The sequence below is a fragment of the Nilaparvata lugens genome, chromosome 5, assembly GCF_014356525.2.
Source record: "Nilaparvata lugens isolate BPH chromosome 5, ASM1435652v1, whole genome shotgun sequence".
Lineage (NCBI taxonomy): Eukaryota > Metazoa > Arthropoda > Insecta > Hemiptera > Delphacidae > Nilaparvata > Nilaparvata lugens.
Window position 1 is genome coordinate 34,266,670 of NC_052508.1, and position 23,619 is coordinate 34,290,288.

The 23,619-nt window shown below is 37.1% G+C and overlaps 1 protein-coding gene across 12 annotated transcripts in view; it reads left to right on the forward strand.

The window, feature by feature from the left end:
* Nucleotides 1-23,619, forward strand: part of LOC111059847 (3-phosphoinositide-dependent protein kinase 1) — a 55,183-nt gene that overhangs the window by 12,978 nt on the left and 18,586 nt on the right. For 3 of the 12 annotated variants that reach the window (XM_039428232.1, XM_039428243.1, XM_039428234.1), the window contains exon 1: nucleotides 11,397-11,660. The exons of 4 other annotated variants lie outside the window; for them this stretch is intronic. Coding sequence is in view for 5 of the 8 variants with exons in the window: in XM_039428220.1 (XP_039284154.1) it covers nucleotides 22,258-22,332 (75 nt within the window). In the remaining 3 variants the exon portion in view is untranslated. Of the gene's footprint in view, nucleotides 1-5,158; nucleotides 5,305-11,314; nucleotides 11,661-13,193; nucleotides 13,267-21,581; nucleotides 22,333-23,619 lie in introns of those variants that run through there. 5 more of the 12 variants (XM_039428222.1, XM_039428223.1, XM_039428237.1 and 2 more) reach the window with 5 other exon arrangements.

Consider the following 23,619-nt stretch of genomic DNA (forward strand, 5'->3'; position numbering starts at 1 on the left):
TGTGTCAAATCACTAATTGAAGAGAATGAAATTCCCTGATTATTCCTACATTACAATCACTTGATCCGAATAAGGAAGATAGCCTACTGTAGATTTGATTCTGAAGATTTTCTACCAGCTTCATTATAAAACTAGGCATTAACTGTTGTCCTTAACCTTGACCTCACTCTGCAGTGCTGCTACCAAGCGACCATTCCCCGATTCATTCAGGAATGCAGTCATCTGACAGTACTGAGCCTACCAGAGGCCATACTGAGCCAACCGGAGGCCATACTGAGCCTAGCAGAGGCCATACTGAGCCTAGCAGAGGCCATACTGAGCCTAGCAGAGGCCATACTGAGCCTACCGGAGGCCATACTGAGCCTAGCAGAGGCCATACTGAGCCTAGCAGAGGCCTACTGAGCCTAGCAGAGGCCTACTGAGCCTAGCAGAGGCCATACTGAGCCTACCAGAGGCCATACTGAGCCTAGCAGAGGCTATACTGAGCCTAGCAGAGGCCATACCAGTAAATACTTGGATGAATGAGTCGGTATTCATTCTATGGACGTGGATGGATGACACAGGTGAACAAAGTAATAGTTGACCTCACTCAGCCATTAGGAGATGTATGACCGGCTATTTGAGCATTTCAGCCACCGGAAAGGAATCCGCTAGACGCTGGAAAAAATGTGCTCATTCATCAGCACGTTCCGTCGGCATTGCAAGGCAGGAGAGAGAGAGAAAGAGAGAGACACGTCACAGTGAACGTAACCAAAAGAGAGAGTAGATTTTGCAGGTTGCTGGTGATTTTTCCTTATGAAATGCATAAAAATCACAATATCTGGTATTTTCTAATCGAGTTGAGAGTTTATGGTTGTGGAAGGGTAGTGCATCACTTCTCAATCTATATATTTAATGCACAGTTCAACCCTGAGATCTCAGGACCACTGAACCAATCAATCTTTAAGTTTGATACGACAAATTAAAGGGGAGGATGGGTAAGTTGGCAAAAATACATTAAAATTTATATTTTTTCTAAGATCCAATTATTGACCGAGCGAAGGGAGGTCTAAGATTCAAGTCGACGGTTTGGCATTTCTCTTAATGTTTATATGTTGCGCATTTACGGCGAAACGCGGTAATAGATTTTCATAAAATTTGACAGTTATGTTCCTTTTTAAATTGCGCGTCGACGTATATACAAGGTTTTTGGAAATTTTGTATTTCAAGGATAATATAAAAGGAAAAAGGAGCATCCTTCATACGCCAATATTAGAGTAAAAATCAGACTATAGAATTATTCATCATAAATCAGCTGACAAGTGATTACACAGATGTGTGGAGAAGCCAGTCTATTGCTGTATTTCCATAAGGTCTATAGTTTCAATCAGATACTTGTGGATGAGAAATACTGCGTGAGGTCTACTGTTCACAGAACTACTAGTAGAAACTTGGGTTGTAAATCGAAATGAAGAGTATTAAAATAAGTTTTTCCCCACTAAAAACAAGTTCACAAGTGGTCGTTGAACCTTGCTTTTCAGACAGGAAGGATAAAAATATTCGCTCCCCTCAACGACTATGACGACTACGATGCTTCCTTTGCTTCAGTTACCTTCCATCAACGTCTCCTCCAAACCCCCCCCCCCCCGCCTTTCCGAACACCCAAAACAGTAAGCACTCCTGCCAAGGATCACGTTCTCCAGTCGTCCCTCTCTTTTCAACTCTACATACCTTGTTTATTCGCTCTCTCATTCTCTCTTGCCCCTTTGCGTGCAATGAGACGCATTCAAAGTAAAAAAAAAACTTGCTACCCTCTTTTACTATGACACTTCAATCCGTATCCCTGTTACAATATTCATGCACTGAATGAAGTTTCGTGGGCTGTGAGAGCGCGTGAAGCAAACTTCACCTCTCGTATTCTACCCGGCGTAAATTGTTCTTTAGTTTGTGTGAAAGGCAAGCAAAATAGCCCAGTTATTTCCAGCTTGCCGACAAGAATTAACTGTATCCTTGGACCCCAAGAATACCAACAATTTGGAAGCTGTTTGTAGGCTGATTAAGTATTATTGCAATCGTGAATATTTCATGATGATTCATTCGTTTCATTATTGATTTCTTTTATTCCCTGCTGAAACCCCAGTTATCTTGCTCAATATTGCTGTTATGCAGTCATTTCGATGAATACCTTCAGCTATTTCCAACTCCACACTATATTGAGTAGTTCATCGAACATATAGTATATTTTGAAATATACTATTAACTTTATTTATACTGTAGTCATTACGTATACCAGACGAATTTCCAATGAACTCTCTAATTGCCTCCAGCAGAGAGAATTCAATAACGATTAGGCGTCACACATTCCATGATTCTAATCTGACATAGTTTCTGGACTGTTAAGGTAGAAATGACGACCTCATGACAAAATTCCATCACTTGTTTTTGTACAATATTTTCCATGAATCTGATCAAGAAGCTTCCACAATCAGAACTGTCTGCTGTGGCATTTCCGCATTCCATTCCATTTTAAAATTATGTTATTCTCTTACCTTTGCATCTCTTACTAAATCTTCGTCATATTCTATGGCTTCCCTCATACCGGTCGTTATATCATTACCTTTACCAAGGAACTCACTGCATCTTGTTTATTATAGCCTCTGTGACAAAATCATAAATGCTCATTCAATTTCTGAATATAATTCATATTTTTGTTGAAAATTTTCATTATTTCAATTTTTATGAGTATGGGATAGTGCTTTCATTAGATTTTCATTATTTAATGGAAAGAGAAAAGTACCTATTTTGTTGAACGCCATTTAAACTGAACATTGATTTTACGCTTTTCTAAGCATATATCATGAAAATGACGGGAGTTAACGCTTGGGTATTGATTGATTTGTCTCAAAACATTTCAAAATAGACTAACACTGTCTATAAGCGGTTCTAGTTCAAAATATACATGGAGTAGAAGAGTAATAATGGATAGTTGCGCAAAAAGCGGTTAGAAAATGGAGACAGCTCTCTCGTAAAGTAGCCATGGGGCCCCTTAACCTTGGAGGAAGCAAGCACGCCATGTGCAGGGTGGTGTTATTAACCCTGGTGGCACATGTCGGGGGCTCCATTGTATGTGGGGTGGGGGGGTGGGGAGGTATTCAAGGTCTCGGGGTCACTCCCCTTTGGCGGTCTGTAACCTCCTCACTACTACTACTACAATTCGATTGCTGTCTTAATAAGACACACACAATAATTAACATTCAGGTTGCCGATGTTAATGGCCTCTCAGCCCGGAAACGCGTTGTCTCCATGTGCGTGCGTACACCCCAAGTGCCAAAATGCTCTATCTTTATTCTCTTAAAACCACACATTGCTGTTCTGTGAAAATCGCTATCTTATCGATAACGGCCCCATGTGTATATACTTCATTAATCAGTTACCGGGCGTCCAAATGACTTTCGGGGTGCGTTAATGACCTCGGTTATTAACCCCGTCGCCGCGTCCAGATAATCATCTCTGTTGACAGACGGGACACAAATTAAACTCAACGTAAACATGGTAATGAAGTTCACCATTTTGAAGGCCAAAGTGGTTCTGTTCCTTGAACTTTGTATTTCCTCTGAAAAGAATATACAGCTTTCGTTCAATTATTGTTATTGCTTTGTCTTTGGAATTGATAAGATTGAAGTGCATTACAATAATTTTGGATATCAAATTAATTAATGTCATTCTTACTTTTCTGTCATTGAATTTTTTTTCAATAATTTAATTATATTGAATCTTTATTCAATAGCGGTGTTCTCCCCGCTTAAACCATTCAAGAGAATATGTTTTTTCTATGCTGATTTCAAATTATAAGCATGAATAAAATAAAGTTGAATTATATATATTTTAGGCATTAAGACAATAATACCTTATATATGAAAAAACTTGTCTCCTACAGTCTTTCAATCTTGTGTATTCTATTTGAAAAGCAGAGATTATCACAGCACACTTGTGTTAGATAAATAAATGTTCGATGGTACTCACGTAATAAGTGATACTTGACTTTAATTCAATAACAATGAGGCAAATTGTATTGATTGGGCTCAACACAATTTACATTTTATGTTGCTTACCGGATCTTCGATTCAATGCTAGGATCAAAACACCTACACTGGCTAGACACCAGAGGATATATCTTTTGTTAAATAATATTCCAATACATGTTTTTGCTTTTAATTGTATGCAGCGAACAGGATCTATATTTGAAGGTGACACAATTACGGTGTCAGCGGCGACAATTAGAGTAGGCAGGCACATGGCAACCAGCTGTGCTTCAGTTGCAATAATTTGATCAGACAACACTAGCTGTTGATAAGAGACGTGTGACGTCACGCCCATGTCTAGGGAGCCGGAACTTGATAGGTTATTTTGGTCCCGTCATCTACTTACATCAGTTAGTTACTTTTTTGCACAAGTTTGTGATTGATAAGAGTTTTACTTACTGGAAGCTTTTGATTTATAATTTGATTTTCATCACACTTGTTTTCTGGACGACGGGTACAAAATATCTACTTTGAAGTTCTTCTACTTCTACTTACTACATTACCAATAATTAAGTGATCAATAAACTCATAATTGATAATAGTGATATGCTTCACTGGGGAAGCATCTGCTCATTGAACCATGCAGTACTAGTCACTGTGCTTGATAACGCTGCAGCCTGCCCCTCACTTCATACCAGCCTGTGTCATCTCGTTATTATTATAAATCGACGTTACTCTTTTTACTTATTTGAAGTTGATTGTATGTTTTCCTCCTTTTATTTCTGTTTTCCCTGGGTTGAAATAAGGTTTAGAAAAGGGGTCTCCATATTTCGTTAACTCTTCTATTATAATATTTGTATTTCTCGTTTAGAAATATAAATGAGATACGCCCGATTTTTATATTACTTAAAAGCACAGCGTTTTAAAATAAAATTATGATACATATTCACCAATACACATATATTTTATCAACGAATAATTTCACCAAAAATGTTGATCAATATTATCCTAAATGGATAATACAAATAGTAAGCTTACTGAAAGGTTGTATGGACTACATTGTGATGTTGAGTCTGAATAGTTTGTTTACAACATGACGAAACTCGCTCAGCTACAAAGTCCAGCAAAATCTCTCCGAATCTCTCTCTCAGTCTCTCTCTGTTACTCATCTCTTGTCTATGACTGCAAATAACAATGTCAATTATTATTTATTGACATGTTCCGTCATCATTGTGTGTTTGTCGGGTTGGATGCCGTCGGTTGGTGTACTTTGAACACAAATCACAGTCAGACCACATATTCAGTGAGTATGAATACATAGTATTACATTCTATACTCATTGTTCATATGTGTATTAATATTCAGTAATATGAATGTTATTGATACAAATGAAACGATCATTTAGTTTCATAGTGTTTCTTGTTTTGGGTGTTACCAAACCAAAGGTCTAGTTTCATTGCATTCACATTCTTATCAATAGTTCGTGGATGAATAATTTAAATATTTGGTTACTTTGATAGAAAGTTTATTTGAAGAGATTAGGCTGTAGAAACAGATGATGGTTTAGCATATACAGAGTGGGTGAAAAGTCCGAGAACGGCTTCATATCTCATACTCAAAGGTTATTTGACGATGGGTGTGATTGAGGATCCTACTCAAATTGAAAATACTACTACTTTACTATGACTTCAAAAATCTGGTCCGCCATCTTGGATCCGTCATATTGAATACAACTTTATTTTTTTAAATAGGAAGGTGGTCATGCGATACATGATTTCGATACAAAATTTCAAGAAAAAATGAATGGTGAAAACCGCACATTGATATCTCAGACCGTTCAGAAGATATTCACATTATTAATCAATACCACTTATATGTATTAATTCATATTTCTGTTATGCATGATATTGATTAATAATGTGAATATCTTCTAAACGGTTTGAGTTATCGATATGCGGTTTTCGCCATTCTTTTTTTCTTGAAATTTCGTATCGAAATCATGTATCGCTTGACGACTTCCTATTTAAAAAAATAAAGTTGTATTCAATATGGCGGATCCGATCTTTGAAGTCATAGTAAAGTAGTATTTTCAATTTGAGTAGGATCCCCAATCGCACCCATTGTCAAATAACCTTTTCCTCCACCTACTGTCTAAAGTACTTACTTTACTCCCTGAAACCTAAAGTGTCACTTTTTCGCTCTCGGTAGTAAAAAACAGAAAAACTCCCTAGGGAGTGAAAGTGACTCCATTTAAATAACATGGGGAGCATCTCTATTTTGAAACTTACATTGTAATAGGTTAGAAGGTCCAAGCTCAGATGAGAAAGCATAATAGAGGTGTCTGTCATTGAGTCAACTGAATTCAATACCACAACCAGAAATTTGATCAACTCATGAAATATATGTTTGTATGATAATTATTTTATTCTTAATATTAGTAGACGATAAAAATTCATACAATTTTTAAAATATTTTATTCTATTCAAAATACCAGCCAACAAATATTTTTGATCTGCAATTCAAATCTGAACCGCGTGATCTGGAGTCAGCTATTTTTGGTAGCTGCCCAGCTGATATAATTGTTACAACTTTTGCCAATAGATAGCGCAATCGGCAGTGCCAATCAGACGACCGGTTTTTAGGTTTTAGATTTAGGTTATGTTGTTAGGAATCATTGTCACCAATACGTAAGTTATTAGAATGATCTTATTTGCAGTTTCTATAAAAAAATGTAGATGGAGGAAAAATGTTGTGTACATCACGAGCGAAAAATACTTTTTCTCCCTCAGGAAAATTGCTGCCCTCGGCTTCGCCTCGGGCTTCAAACTTTTTCCCACAGGGAGAAAAGGTCGTACTTTTCACTCTAAATATACAAATAACTATTGTGTATGAGATATTAAACCGTTCTCGGACTTTTCACCCACTCTGTATGTATAAACATCTAAATATATTATTCTTTATACTTTATACTTTTATTATTCTATATCATCCTTTATTCTTTTTATATCTTAATATATATTATTCTTTGTACCAGCAAATAGAATATCTTAACTGGAATAGTAAACTAATGTATGCACAAAAGTAATAAAAGTAGTTCATAATTATTGTAGAATGTATAAATCAAATCAGGTCTAGGAAACTTCTGGGAAACAACAAATAATGTTGTAAATCAATGAGAATCTCATAGAACAAGATTGAGAAATAACTTGAATATTGTGTTGTTTCGCTTGAATCTAGCCCGGTCCAATCCTAGATATCTTGAAGAAGCAAACTCTGCCTGTTGGGTTAGCAGAGTGTTGCATCTTGGCTACAGGCGCCCTTCCCTTGCTCCACTCTTTGTTTTGTTCGATTCCTTCTCAGCCTTTTTGTAAGGGGTTCACTATTGTTGTGAAGGGAAGCTGTTGCTGCTATTCTGAACGCCACTTTCCTTCTTCACTTGCAGCTGCTGCATCTTTTCTTCGTTCGCGATTCAGTCTCTCAATTCTAGCTTCTCACCAGGTGCGCTTTCTCCGCCGCCATTTTTCTTTGTTTTCTTCTCCGCAAGAATAGAAGAACGTCTTTCTTGCTCCGTAAGACGTAGCCTGGTGTCAGTTGCGTAAGGCAGATGTGCTTCAAGATAACAAACAATTTAATGTATTTCTGATAATAGCGTGAAGGTTATCTGGAACCAGTCCCCAAGACAACAGTAGTTCTTGGCAGGCTACCAAACTACTAAGCTCTCCATAGCGATCATTGACAACACATTAATGTTGTAGCCTATTAACAGTTTATTGTAGGGGGCTATTGATGTCAGAGCTCATTGATGTTAATCAACATAAGTAATAATTATAAGTCTTACAGCTAACACAAGATTTACACACGAGCAGTACTCCTTTTTAGTCACTAATACTTGATTTTCAATAACCACATATGACATTATTTTGTATTAGTGAATATGGTCATAGAAAGCATAGCTATGCATATGCAGTACATTAGTAGGCTACTATATAATACAGTAATATGTGTAGCTTTTTGTACATCACCAGTTTTTTACCTATAATAATAGTCACTGGTCATGTATGTGGTAGGCTACTCTTATATTCTTTGAAGTTATAGTTTCCAATCCCCGATTGAAGACGAAGCAGAGGCAATTTGTATTTTTTTAGCTGACCTGGAAGCGATTGCACTAGCAAGATGAGGGTTGTACGAGGCCTACGTGCATTTAGCAACGAATGGCTCTTCTGAATTCATTAGGTCGGCTCTCCTTCCATCTGTTCATGCAGTCGCGCAGGTGTGTTGGGCGTTTGTTTACAAACAAGCTGCAGCGGCAGACCAAGGTAGAGGCCGCGGCCAGTGAGAGAAACAATGAAAGAGAAAATTGAATGAATGCAGAGATAGAGTGAGGCCAGCGATCGTTTGTGCAAGCGAGGAGAAGAATGGGATTGAGTAACATTGTTTGTGCAATCCAGACTGCTGCTGAGTGAGAGAGAATGTTCAACGATTGCGAGAATGTGTGAGTGCGAGAGTCGATCTCGACCCGGAGACCTAGATTCCATTCGCCTCCCCAGCCTCCTCTTATCTCCTTTCTCTAGTTTCGGATCACAGTTAGTAACGTCTACTACCTAACTGAATGATTTCTAGCCTGCCTACGGTATTAACGTTTCTAGTTCATTTTCATTGATGTAATTGAGATTAGTAGCAACATATAGAACATATTTTCATAATTCTGATTGATTAATTGGAGACTAAATTATCGGTAGACGTATGAAAGGGGTTTACTAATATATACACGATTTTCAAACATGTTCTCAGTATTCACCGAGAACAAAATGTTATACTATGATTATGATTCAATTCCTCTCGATCCCCAATAAATCTCAACCATCCACTATTCGTTTTTACAATAATTTATTATTTATTTATTTATTTGCAATGCAAATGACACTAATGTAATATAATTGAAGAATAAAATAATACGATAGTTCTTGTGCTATTTTTCTTCCAAATTTATAGGTGAAAAAGTCCAAGATAAGGTTAGAATTTCACGTGTACAATTTTGATAAAATTTTAATAATAATAACTGTGTGATTTCATTGCGTCTCAGTTGAATTAGATCAGTAGATCTCGTGGATTATTAAAATCCCACTTACCTATCAGTCATCTTCTTTCACTCACTGACTCAACTTCTCTCTCATTCTTCACCTAGTTTGACAGAGGTAGTGTGGAATTGTACAGCTGTTATTGTATCGATTGTTGGTGTTTGTTCTCATCGGTGTGACTACTGTTATTTCAAGTTTGATTCAGGGGGACAGAAATAGCTTCAACAAGAATACTGTAATAAAAGCGTGTCAGGGAATGCGATCTGACATTTTGTGTTCTGTTACTTTTTATTGATAGCATTACTACGGGAGGTGGAATCTACTTTTGTGGGATTATTTTTTAATGGAGTTTGCGCGTAGTTGGGGTCAGGTTGTGGTGTTCGTCAACCATTCAAGAGGCAAGAGCCGTAACGTGGTTTATTTTGGTACGGATCGATATCATCTGCCACAGTCACAAACGACGTAGATCTAGTGTCGGTGTACGGTAATATATTGGTCTTTGTGCCCTAATTGGGTTACGTGCTCAGATCACGTGTGCCAAAGGCGGCTCATGGTGCTTTGCGTGTGTGGGTGGTGGGGAGGTAAGGGGGAGTGCTTGTCAAACGACATGGTGCATGCATGCAAGCCGAGTGAGATTACTAGCCAATCAATTCAAATCCGATCACACGAATCGGGAATAATCGTGTTAGTGGCTGTATATACACGTGTATCAATGCATCTCCAGTGTACAGATGTACAGTTTGATTCTTCCTTCCTTTTCCGATCCGGACTGGCACATGCATACCCCAGAAGATAGGGTGGATTGAGTGGTGTGGGTGAATTTTTTGTGACTTTAGTGAATGAGCCATGTAAACTACTCTTACCCTCTTACCTTACAGTTTAAAGAATTTGTGGGCGTAGGCTATGTGAACATCCATATAATCAACAGCATCATCATCGATAAATATACTGTATACGTATGAGTGAATTTCGGTTCGGAATAGTTTAGATTTCATTCTTTTAATTGTGTATCATTCTTTTAAACTGGAGAATCATTTCCAAATAATGACCAGTTAAACTGATTCTTATGTGCTCCATTCATAATAATCAGTTTCTTATGTCATTGACAGCAGCAGCCTCTGAGAAATAGGTTTCCATGTCATGAAACGGTTGAATCTAGCACAGAATTTCACAATTAATGCATTCACTGACGTCGGTGTTGGCAGTTGTGCTATTGTTTACAATATTTTCTTCGCGCACTGAAGAGCGAGAGAAAAGGAGAAAACGCGTCGCGACACACATAGGTTGGCTGCTGTTGTTGTTTTCAGCAAACAGCGGAGTGATAGAAGTTAAAGGTATTCTGCTGGCAACAAAGTCACGAATGGAGTACACCTTCTCATCATTCAGCCGAGTCGAGTGTCTTTCTAGTTGTTGTGGTTGATCATCAACCGTTATGTGTTTGTTGTTTTGCCGTCTGGCCGTGGTTGTGTAACGGTCTAGCTTGTTTATGAAGTAGAGTTGGCTGGCGGAAGACACGCAAAATGAATGGGAAGCGAAGGAGAGCATGATGATGGCAAATGAAAGTAACCTCGGCCGTGTCGACTGTCAGCCTTCGCCAATTCTATCTGTTTCTCTCTCACCGTTATGTGCAAATAGTTGTTTCCCTCTCTGTTGAGCAGAGTAGCGAAAAACATGGCCGCCAACAATTTCACATCCGCAAACTCGGTGCAAGGAGGCCAAGGTGGAGGCCAAGCTTGTCTCATTATTATAAGGCTAAACATAGCAGGATAGAGAAAATGCACAGGATATATTCATGACTAGATTGGCTAGACAATATTGATTGATGTAAATTGATGTAAAGCTTACAGTAAAACCCCGATAAAAAGACTCCCTTGCTATTTATTTCCAAGACCCTTGAACATAATCGTTCATAAATTAATGATGAGCATGATTTTTCACATTTCCATTGCAGTAAGTTTGATGGACGTTTCAAATTTCCTTGGATTATATGTCACATATAAATATCGAAAATACAGTATTGCCATTCATTCATATATGTCAACGCCAACTACGTTTGTTGTTAAATTTAGAATCACTGTTAAATTTAGAATCTTGTGGTACTTGCAAGTCAATCAATGTGTGGGGTGGTCTGTTTACAATTTTCAAAAACAGGTGCCAAACAATATTCAACTGCTGATGATGATGAAATTGTGTGTGCTGAAGACTTGAGAGCAGCTTCAACTCCTTGAAAGAAGAGCGAGGAGCCAGTTTCATGTCCCCGACCCAATAACCGGCGGTAGCTCTAGGTAGCGACTTGGTGGGGGCGGGCAGCGGGAGTCGCAGACTAGGTTAAGTTACGTCATCTGTTCCAAATTGCACCACCTCTACTTGAGAGCGGCGCTTAATCGTCGCCGTCGCATAGTTCCTTTCAGTCTACATAGTTGTCTGACGGCTAGCAAGTCATATACAGCGCTTGGTGGCCCAGCACCAGCACCTCAGTGCAATATCTGTTTACTTCGTGATGCAATTGCTGTGACATGTTCAGTGTTGTTTTAAAGTAGATTCAAGTGTAATAACTTTGAGGATTAATAGAAATAAACGGGTAAATACTGTGTTTTTTCAATACGTTTTGTTAAAGATTACTCATATTATCTGCTGATGAATTGAAATCCAAATTTTCTCTGACTTAGCAAAGTTTTTCCGGAACTTTGTGTCTCAATACCATACTTGGTCGGCTTTGCTGGAATTGACTACTGACTAGAGTTATAAACTTGATAATCCTATCTTATAATAAAATGTATTGGTGTTGTCAAGTTCAGATCTGTTTCTTTTAGTTCCTTGTTTCACAGACTTCAATTTGGCAAATTGAATTGTCATTTTCTTCCACTTCCTTCTTGATAATATTGAATAGATTTCAATAGTCGGGTTTTTGTCTAATAATAACTTCAATAAACGATAGCTATGAAGTTTGACAGCATTAACAATCAAGTCAATCAGTTATGCAATAATAACGGTGCTTGGTTTTTTATTGTTCTTAGATTACTGACTGTCATGATAATCACTAGACTTTTTGCCAAGTGACAATCTTTAACTTTCTGCTGTTTTACGAACAATTCTGCGAATAATTTAATGAAAACCTTGAGAATCACTCAGGGTTCATCCGACCCTGAATTTTAGCGGTCGGTAGGAAGTGAATTCCGAAACTGTGTGCAAGGTTGTTTAATGGAACTCGAAAAGGCGTACTAACTCTATAAATAGTTGGATTTCCTTGGTACGTTGGTCACAAAATGCATTGAATATGGAGGAAGACAAACATGGAGGGATGTCATTTGCCAGGGAAGCTCATCAGTTGAATATATCAACATTGAAGTTTGATAAGAATATTGGTGTCCTTTATAGGAACACAACTTCTAGTTTCATCGTTTTACACCTAGTTAGAATGTTTGTGGCTAGAATCGAAATATGTAATTACTGCTAATCGAAGTGTAATCTCCTTTGTTCTATTTCTTGTGTCCTTGCCTGTAGAATGGCTGACCGTGTTTTTGTGTGTAACGAGTGTTGCACACTCTCCCCTCTGTCAACTCCTTAATCTCAATGACTTTGTCATTACACAGTCTGGTTTTGTCTCCTCTTTGTTGAACTCCGTTAGCTTTCGAATACATTTGAATCTCATTGAAAGAGTATTTTTGTGCTAACATTTCGTGTTACCTAACTGCTTCTTCTGATGCCAGTTCTGAGCCACTACACTGGCTTGGTATGATAATTCTTCTAGAAAAATATTTGTTCCCATGTTGTTTTTACTTTACCAACCGAACTGTGGATTAGTATATAGGTGAATGAATATTAATTTATTGATAAGGTGTGCTAGTCGAAAATACTTCAATATAACATCAGGATCTAAAGTTTTTCATGGATGAACATGACATGGAATGAATTTATTAAGTGTATAGTCACGAACTGTTACTATACTCTTAGTGAAAGTTCTTATTAGAATGGGTATGTTGTGTGATTCAAGTAAACTCAAAGATGTCGGTGAGAAATATGTTATTGCATGATTTGAGTGATTTCATGTTTAGTATTGTTTGCACTCGTGTGTTCTACTGTATTCACTCATAGATTTTTGTCTTTGTTTTAGGTGAGTTGAAACTACGGTACCGTAGAAGATGAAGGTGATTGAAAATATGATGACCAAAGAAATAGTGTTACAGGTAATTGTTGAATAGAAAATATACAATGAATACTGCTCATTCCTAGACAGCATAAAACTCATTTAGTCCATTATATAAAATTTCACTTATGGCTTTTAGGATTCTACAATCGTTTTGACAGATTGTCAATAAATTTGATCGCTGTAATAATATAATTGATTTATTGGAGGACAATCCTCAGGACCCTTGCTGTAAATGTGGGCAAATTAATTTGAATACAATAAAAATCAAAGCAAAAGGAGGTCTTAAGTGAATTATTTCCAGTTGATTAATTCACTCTATTGAATTAATCATGAAGAGAGTTTCATTTTATGAAGAATGACACCGTGGAGAGGCTGTATGTGGTATGACTTGTTCATGTATAATAATTGTTCATGAACTTGCAAATCGTTAATAAGGATTTTACGGCTGCGGCTGATTTTTAATAGGTTACAGCTTTTACTGTCTACACGTGTCGGTAGTTTCTTTGCTTTACGAGCACCTCGCATTTATTTTCATCGCCTTGAAACTTGGTGCACATTCTCATTGGGCATGGACTATTTCGGTTAGCGAGTGTAGGCCATGTTGTCGTGTAGATGTCGTTAAGCTCCCTGGTCATTCGTTCCAGAGGTTTATCTGTATTTCTAAGTATCGATCCACCAAACGAAAGAGTAGATTCTCTTTCGTTTATCCACCCAATATTATTCTGTCTTGAAAATGTTGTTTTTCTTAAATTCTTGAGAAATGTAGTGTTTAATTTGTAAAATATCTTATTCAAAGAATGATTCTATAACGAAAGATAATATTAACTCAATAGTTGTAAGTACTGTATACAAAATTCATGTCTCAGAAACGTATCCAAAATGCTTAGAAGCCGCAATATGCATGCGATTTCTTTATTACAAACCTCATATACTCTAGTGGGAGTCTACAACTTCATAATGTTGAACATTATGAACAGATAACACTCTTCAGAAACCAAGTTTCTTATTATTCTTGAAAATCCAAATGCATTATTCACAGAAAATCAATAGCTGCCAGCCATGAATTCTCTTTCGTTTGCTCTTGAAAAAGTTTGGTAGGTGTACTTGAACGTGTGTGCAGTGTGCCGGTAAGCTTACGGGACTTGACCTTATTTGACGCTAGCCCTCCTACGCGGCTTGCGTTGCTTAGCGCCAACGCTGTGTAGGAAGTGAGATGTGAGTTGGTGACGTCACATGCAGCAGCTAGTTTGACGTCATGACATCTTTGTTCATCGATCAACTGACGAAAAGGATGCATGATGCATTCTATTTCTAGTTTCAGCTCTTGTATCCTATACTAGAACAACACCCTACTAGAATTTCAATCAAATTATGTACAAGGTATCTTATTAATTAAATTATTGTCTACTGTAAAATCGAATAGATGTGATTGTATTTTCATTGTATTTGCGAGTAGGCTTTGCGATTAAGTTTTTTCTGGATTATTAAAGTAGGGTTATTTCATCAAACGTAAATCAAACTATAATTCCTGATCGTGATTATCGACTATACTCTATTCTGATGATAGAATTAAAAACATACTAGTGGAGAAAGAATAACAATTATAAGTATTTATACTATTTATAATTGCCAATAATGTGTCCATGAGTCCAAATATTGCATTGAGATGCAGGCTTTATTTATTTCGATCTCATATAAAACGTTGCAAATTATTATCTTCACAAATATCAGAACATGTAAACCAGCAAAATCATCTGAATTTTCCAATGATGATGATACATTATAATGTGATATTTGTATTTTTACAAAGTAGATACACAATGCTCATGCCAGCTACTTTTAATAATACTGTAGTGGAAAGTTTTTTTGTTGTTGCTAAGCGAGGAGGGAAGTGGGAAGGTGAAACATTGTTGCGAATCTAATCTGGTGAGGCAAAAGGTAAAACAGGAAGCCAACTAGTTAACTTTCGCCTTTCGCTTTCCTCCTAGTTGTTTGCGAATTGCAACCAGTGACATACTTTTTCCCCTTTTCGCAACCCCTCTCACTTTCTCTTTTCGCTCTCCTGTCTTTCTGTCTCTTTTTGCCTGACCATTGTGGCAGAAACCGAACACACACACACACACACACACACACACACACACACACACACACACACACACACACACAGCAGTTGGAACAAATATTTGTTCAAATCGCTCGGATTGTCGAATAGGAACGCCAGTGCTGACATTGCAAATATTTCTGTCAAACACGTGTATAACCTACTTGAATTTGCTAGCTAGTGCAAATAATCAGCTCGACTGCTTCCTCGATTCCCAGAAAACTAACATTGTTTGTTTTAAAAATAAATTGCGAGGCTAGCCAGCATTCGTAATTAATTCAGCAACGTCAATCGCTTCTGGCTTACATCAATTTGAATTCTGTACTTGATTTTTAACTAAACCGGTCTTATATGAGCCTTGATTGTGTTCCCTAATAAAAAACCTGTTCGGCAATAATTATTATTGATGTGTAGTGTATTATCTCTGGATTGAGCACCTTATAGGAACATTTCAGAACACATTTTTAAACCTGTTTTCGTAAATTACCAGAAATGTACCTGGAAGAATTATTCCCAATAGCATAATTTTTGAGCCTATTATTGAGTTATACAGTTATTTCGGTTGTAATATTCATACTGACTTAATTCTTTATTCAAAAATAAATATCAAGTCTGATCAGTATTCTCTGCCAGTAGAATGTTGCTTCTGCCAACCAATGTTGCTTTGATGGTTGAAATTTCGTCTCATATCAAATTTTTTCCGTGTAATATTCGGTGGGAAAATGATCTTTGGTAAGTATATGTGGTGATTAGACCAAGGTATGCAAGGTATGTAAAATCATTTTGTCTGCGTCATTTCTTGCATCAAGATAATATGGCTTTCTTCAAATTAAGACAGAAATTTTTACAATATCCATACTTCATTGGCCATAACAGCATTTTTGAGTTAAGGTGAAGAGAGCAGTTTATAGTCGCGTCGGAATCAGCTGCTCTCTTTCTCACATCGCCTGCACTCTAGTTGCTGGAAGTGGGGGTGTTGGCGGAGATCGAGTTCAAGGAGATAAGCAATAAAAGTGAAAGTGTCTGTCTTCGGGTTAGGTGATTGGTGGAGGGGAAATGTTTGTTTACATTTTTCTTGTTTGATTTCGCCTTTGGAATTTCATGGTACTCTCTTTCAGGTGGCTTCTACCTTTGCCTCTGCATAGTTCCTCAATGTTGTTTCCATGTTGCTACTGTGTCAATTGCAAGAAAAACAACAATGATTGTATAGTTCAAGAACCTATGTAAAAGAGAGTGACAACTCGTACATTGAGATGCTCAATATTCTCGAACATATACGAGAGTGTATAATGCATCTCTTATCTGAAGGAGAGAAGCATTCAACATGACGTTTCGAGTGTTTTCATGTGGAATATTGATTTCGATCTACTTTATATTTTGATGTGAAATTATTAAATATAGGTTTACCAGAGATCCTAATCTCCTGTATCTACCCATTGTGAGTTATGATTGGGACCACAAGTTATAATTATTGTCATTGTTTTTCATAATTAATATTATTGACAGATTTTCTTCAAAAAAATGTGTTGTTCGAAATAAGGCAATGACTTTCCTCGTTCAAAAATAGAAATGTAATCGCAGCTAAAACTTCTTCCAATAAATGTATTGATTCGCTATTGCGATACAAATTGACCTGATTAGTAAATACTAATACTAGTAATGGTACCAAATTACTGTTATTTGTTACACGAGGAGCTCGTATCATTTCTAGGTGTTTACAATTATTATTGGAAAAGTGTTGAACAATGGAGGTGGGCATCTATTAAGGCTGCAGAATTTCAAGGTTTATATAGGATTCTGTTCTATTTTTGAACTATGTATTGTGAACAAAAAATATATTTTTTATTCAAAGTATTTTTGTATTGTGGTGTGCAGATTTTTTAGATTATAAAATGTGTTTGGGTTTTTTATTACCTTGTTGTTCTTGAGATTTTATTCTTGTGAAATTTTCGGCTCCATTTAATCGAAAATATTGAATCTTTTTCAATGAGTAGTTCTTACTACTTATTGACTGACTGCAGCTTGTAAACAAAACTTGCTTGTGGCTACTGGCTCAAGTCTCATGTCTCCCTTCTATTGGTGACAGGTCATTCACCAGTGTTCTACACGAGCTCTTGGTTATGTTGATTAGCTTTGAATTCAGCTACGTTCTTTGTAATAGATTAGATTTAAGTAATCGATGAGCTGAGGAAGGAGCGGGTAAGTGATCCACGTGGTCTTGGTTTTGGGGTCTGAGTGTTGGGGGGGGGGGGGGGGGTTCATGTGCTCGTGTAGCGGGTCCTTGGGAGTAGTGAACGATAGCGTTGTAACTTTTGAGGTCTGTGTCTGGTTTGGATGGCTGCTCTTCAGCGTTATACCTATATATGAGACCAACGACAGACGTTGTCTTTGTTGTCGATCGTCATCTCCCCCCCCCCATTTGCAGGGGTCAGGGAGCTGTGAAGGCTAACCGTCTTCCAAGGGTAACGAACGCTGTGCTCTTCTGCCCACCGACTGGCTCTATTTATCCAACTGCGTAGAGCCATCTTCCTTTTTCGTTGTTTCACGCCAATCCTTTTCAACTGCCCGGCTGAATCATCTTTGTCCATCCTAGAACTTGATATTGGTTTCACCTTGAAAAGTTAGGGGACTGACGACCCCATACAAGGTCACGGTTGCTCAACATTTCTTCAAAATAGGCATTACTGATACATACCACTTACGTCTTATTCTCTTATACAATAATCATTTTTAGAAGTGAACTTTTGTCATTTTTTAATTTCGAATGGGCATTACTGATTCATACGTCTCTTTCTTATTACTCATACAATTGAATGTGAACGAGAATAAAATTGATTTGTCATTTTTTAATTTAATGTCCACTACTAATGTGAAATACTTCTGTTTGATTGGTGTGATATGGGTTTATTTCATAACGAATCGTTTAAACGAACATTCTTTTCAGTTGAATCCTTAACAGACTATTTGAACCCACAAATTGAAGTTAGTTTCCAGTATCATTATACAATATTCATTGATGTTTTTTGAGTCTCTTTTATTTATTCGAATTTTCGAGTGAAAATTATGTTACTGTACTGTACTGTACAATTTTACCATTTACACCTGCTCCGTTATAAGATGCATGCATCGCATTCTACTTCAATTCAATTCACTGACTTCGATCTTCTCTGAATAAGTGATAATAATAAGAATAAGCATAATAGCGATTAATTTTGTAATCCCTACTCAGTAAGGTTGTCTATTTACAAATCTTTACATATATTTTCCCAATAAAAACAGACATAGCTATTTCCGTGTTGCGTGATGAGCATCCTTTGTGCAACTGAGAACATGGCTGACAGTTGAACGTACTCGGGGCACAAAGCCAGAGCGCGGGAAAACCTCCCAAGGTCTTTGAGAGACTGTGGGAGGCCCCTCTGCCCCAAAGTCCCCAACCCCCAGTCCGTTAAACTCATCTGCTCCGTGGCTCTGGAATGTTGTCTCCTATTCTATATATCTTCCGTTCTTCCACGAAGAGCACTGCAAGAAGGCGAGACGAGGAGGCTGTAGGCATTGAACGACGTGTCTTCATTGCTTTATCGCCCCTTGTCTTCCCCAGTATTTTTTCGTCCTCAAGTCACTCACCTCGCTCGACTTGTTTCCTCTTCTTCTTTTAATGGTCCTATTTTTGTTATTGGTGGGTTCCCGCCTTTTCTTTTGTTTGACCAGCTCTCCTGTGATGTGGGCCTCCTGAGAATCGATCAAGAGAAAACTAGAAAAACCAAGTTAGACCTCAAGCTCAAGGTGTCTCTTTGTTAAGTGGCCACCAACACAAAGTCAATGGCCGCTCTCCCAGACAATGTTCATCAATCCTTCTCTCAAATCAAACAGGATTACATGGAACCATTGGTTCTTGAATTTTATTATTATTTATTCATTGTTTCATTTTATGGTGGTGGTTGCTCTTCAATAGTTCAAAAAATTGCAATATAGTGATAAAAAATTTCTTAAATGCAATAGAATACCAACAGGATTCTAGAACTAGCCTACTCTACATTTTTATAAACACATTAATTAAAATAGATTATTAACACATTAAGGGATACTATAAAATAAACCAGTTGAATTATTTCAGAAATTCACATTTTTAAGGAATTATTACATCAGATTATTTCATGTGACAAAAAACGTGATAAATTTTCTTTGATCAAAAATAGTCGGTTTGCAACATTTTATCTCTTTGGCAGTTGAGTTGTTTCAATTGGGCAATAAAATTGACTATCAGTTGCCACTTGTGTGAGTGAGAGATGATATACATGTGTACTACACGCCTTCTCACTCTAATGATTTTCAGGGAATTTGATAAGCTAAACTGCTCAATGAAACAAACTGCGTAGATTGGCACTGGCTACTATGTAGATACGCAGTAGATACGAGTAAAACGCTATGTAATCGATCATGTCAACAAAAAAGAAGAGACCCCTGTCAAAGACTGAAGAGGTTAATTGTTGAGGATGCTATTGAACTGAGAATTTGAACACGTTTGTTTATGTAATCATTTGCTTGGGAAAATAGGCGTAATACTATAGCTTAGACCTTGAGCAAATCGTTTTAAGGTCATTCCGCTTTGATAAATTGAACTTGTACGCTATTAAGTGACAAATTGAGTGGAAAATTATGAATTTTCATAAGTGGGCTATTATGTTTTCAGAAAGTTCTAACTGCTTCTCTGGGTTTGATTGTCAAGTAATCTTAATAAAGGTTTAAAGAAAGATAATTTCAAAATTATTAAAGGCTTTTAAGGGAGATTTCTCTCATTTAGCACAATATTCTAATTGAAGACAAGACTATTCAAGATGTATCACTATTGTGCTAAAAAATTAATATGCAACTACTGTTGATCCGAAATTGCATTGATGTGGAGATATTGCGATATTGTTGTCATAAATAATTATAACCTCATTGAGACTATTGCAGCTTCCATTAGCGGTTGAGTTGTCACTACCAAAAACAAAAATATCATGTTGACTGTGAATCAATGATTCGTCAGCTTTTCCAGGAATTGAATTCCTGAATCGTGGGCTTCAGAGAAGACGATCGCAGATGCTTGCTTCTATTGCAGATGTGTACAACTAGCCGGCTTTGAAATGACGTCATACCCATTCATACTTCTCTGTTTCTTTCGTGTACTTAGAAAATCAACGATTCATTGATAGTTTTTCTTGGTGATTGTATCCCAGCTTGTGTCTGTATCTCATTGTAAAAAGCAACTGCTATGACGTAGTGTCGTTCTTCCGAATGCCGGATGTGTTTGTGACGAAGTGTGTGTGGGTTAGGCAGTGGCTCTCTTCGTATAAATATTTTTATGAGTTTGATCTCTATCGACTGCTCTCACACGGCACATCAGCTGGGTTGCTTCTTCCATAGATCAACTTTCTGTGTTTCCGTAACATTTGAAAATATTAAAGGTATTTTCGATTATTGTTTGATTTGAATAGATTCGACATCTATTTATTTACAGAAGTAGTATTATTTGAAATCTAGTACCTAGTTGGAAGAGAACTTCTCCCCAATAATCTCCACAGAATTCGATAAATAAGAATAAGAATACTTTTATTCCATTAAGGCAATATACAATGCAATAGGAAACGTCAATGAATTTAACAAGAGGTCAATAAACATCAATAAAACTATTAACAAGAAAAAAATAACAAACATTATAGAAATATGAATTTGGGGATATAGTCTAAAGCACTATGAGAATTAATAAAAGCAATACAAGAGAAATTACATAACAATTCTTAAGTCTAAAAATAATCTAGCACGGGCAGATGAATGAACTCAGAAAAGGAATAAATGGTGTACATTTCCGAATTATTCCAAATATACCATACACAGAATTGAGCTGATTTACTTTGATGGATAACATTCATTTTATAATCGTTAAATCAATACTATGTAGTCGTTAATCAATTAAATAAAATACATTGTCATGATCAAACAAAGATGATTTGACGAAAAGAACCGATCTAAAATACTTGCTTAATCATATTTTTGCTCAATCACTACACGTTATTTGACTTACATAATTAATTTTCTTGATGATAATAAAAATAACTAGATCATGCACAAGTGTTTATATTTGTGCAAATTGTCAGCAGTAGCAATATATGCACGAACTTGGTTGATGTTTGACCAAGGTCACTGAAACATTTTCGGTTGGTGCTTTTGTTATATCATTAGGCAACTTCCGGACGAGAGCGCGTGTATTGTTGGCGTGTCACGCGTTCGCGATCAGGGCGTTGGGCGCATAGCAGAGCAGAGTTTATCGCAATTAATCGGCGCTGCTCTCTTGAACAGGCGCCAGAAAACGTCTTTTGGTAAGCGGCTTTATCTCATCAGACGCCTTCTATCTCTCCAGTCTCAATCACTCTTCAACAGGCGGCCGCAGTTGTCTCTTCAACCTCTCAGTGCTTCTAATACTCTCTCGTCTTCAAACAGTTCATTGAACAGTGTATTGAATTTCTCAGTACTTGAACTGAGTTCTTAACATTATCTCTTTTAAATTTCATAGTGCTTGAACATTTGTTGACATTTGAGATACATTATTGAACTGATCAGTGCTTGAATTTCAGCAGCTCTTGAGAGACAAGTCTGAGTTTTATTTTTTGCTGAACTATATTATTTTGTTATACGTATTTGTAACAATATATAAGTTCAACAGGTGATGAATAAACGTTTTCAACTGCTTTGTGTGCGGAAAATTTGAGCAAGTGCTTTAAGTGTAAAGTGAAATAATTTGTAGGCTAGTAGTTTTATACTAGTCTGAACAGTGTTTGCATTTCTGGCATCACTCTCAACAGACAGGTCTTGTTTAAATTGTACCCTGTGTGGAACATTATTTTTTGTGTGTTGAACTATTGAGTTAATGTAATTGAGGCATTAGTCATGGAGCAGTCTTTCGAAGTTTATTCAATAAGGAGACTTACTCATCTTAGTGTTGAAAACTTTTCAAAAACCTTGGTGAGTCATATCTTAATACATTTATGATACTATGATGATTTTATAAAAGGTTAACATTAATAGTTTGTAACAGGTTCCTTAAATGCATGATTAACTGCGATTTTTGCAATTTGTTTATAGTGGTTATGCATTATTTGTTTTATTGAATGGTATTAATGTGATAACTGTGTGGTCGTTGTAGACATTTTTTTTAATGTGAGAGATTTTAAAATTTCTTGATCAGTCATGATTCATCTATCTTGAATCTTTGAAAACAATTTGATTTATATTTTGTATGTAATGATTTGAAATCCCAAGTCAAAGTATTGCTGTGTGTAAAATAGTAAAAACTCGTGTGTAAGAAAGTATCATTCTTTAAATCTATATTTTCTGTTCAAGAGCATAAAATAATATCATTGTGAGTAATTATTTAGAGGGGAACAGAACATTGTATTACCCTACACGACTCATCTTCAAGACTTGGTTGTGTTCTGAGACTAATGGAATTTTCAAGGAAAGTTCGTTTGCAGCCGGTCGTAGGCCTATCAGGTTTGACGTGAACAGTCACCTCTCTTTGGTTGGCTGCCAAAGTATCTCAGCTAGGCTTTCAAATTTTAACTTGGTCGAAATATTTTGGTCGACAGGTCGGTCTATTTTTGGGACGGTGCTCCTGCGGCCAAGGCAAGAACTTCGGTCTTCGTTGTCTCTCTCCATTACTTTCCCTCGTCGCCGTCTAGTTTGTCGGTTCTATTTGGGCGGCGATCTGCATTTTTTCGAGAGCTAGAGCAGACGTGATGACGTCAGAGTGTTGTCTGGATGCGCAGTCATATCGAATGTCGTTGGCTTCGGAGTCGGAGGCAATTGTAGGGCTCTGGGTGGCGTGGCGCCTTGCCATAGAGTGGAGCCGAGATGTATGTGACTAAAAAAGAAGAGCTTGTCCACGGTTCGGCTATCCGACTGGCTATTTCTAGATGCATCCTAGAAAGAGAAGGAGTTATGTGCCTCATAAGTTGTTGCAGACAGTCTCAGAAGTCAGAGTGAGTGGGAGGAGTGGGTGGCCTAGCCACTTAGGTGAATCACCTTCCTCTGTATCCATCTTCATTTTCTATTAGACTTCTCTTCCTCCCTGCTTCCTATTCATCTGCCATTCTACTTCTCCTCTCTGTGATTGTAGTAGTCGCCACCGGAGACTGGATGTTGATCACTTGAAGCACGCAGTCCATATGGTGTTTTATTTCAAATTATCCAAATCAAGAATTGTTTGTGTTTGATATGCTTCCATAATCCATAAAAAATATTCAATTGAAG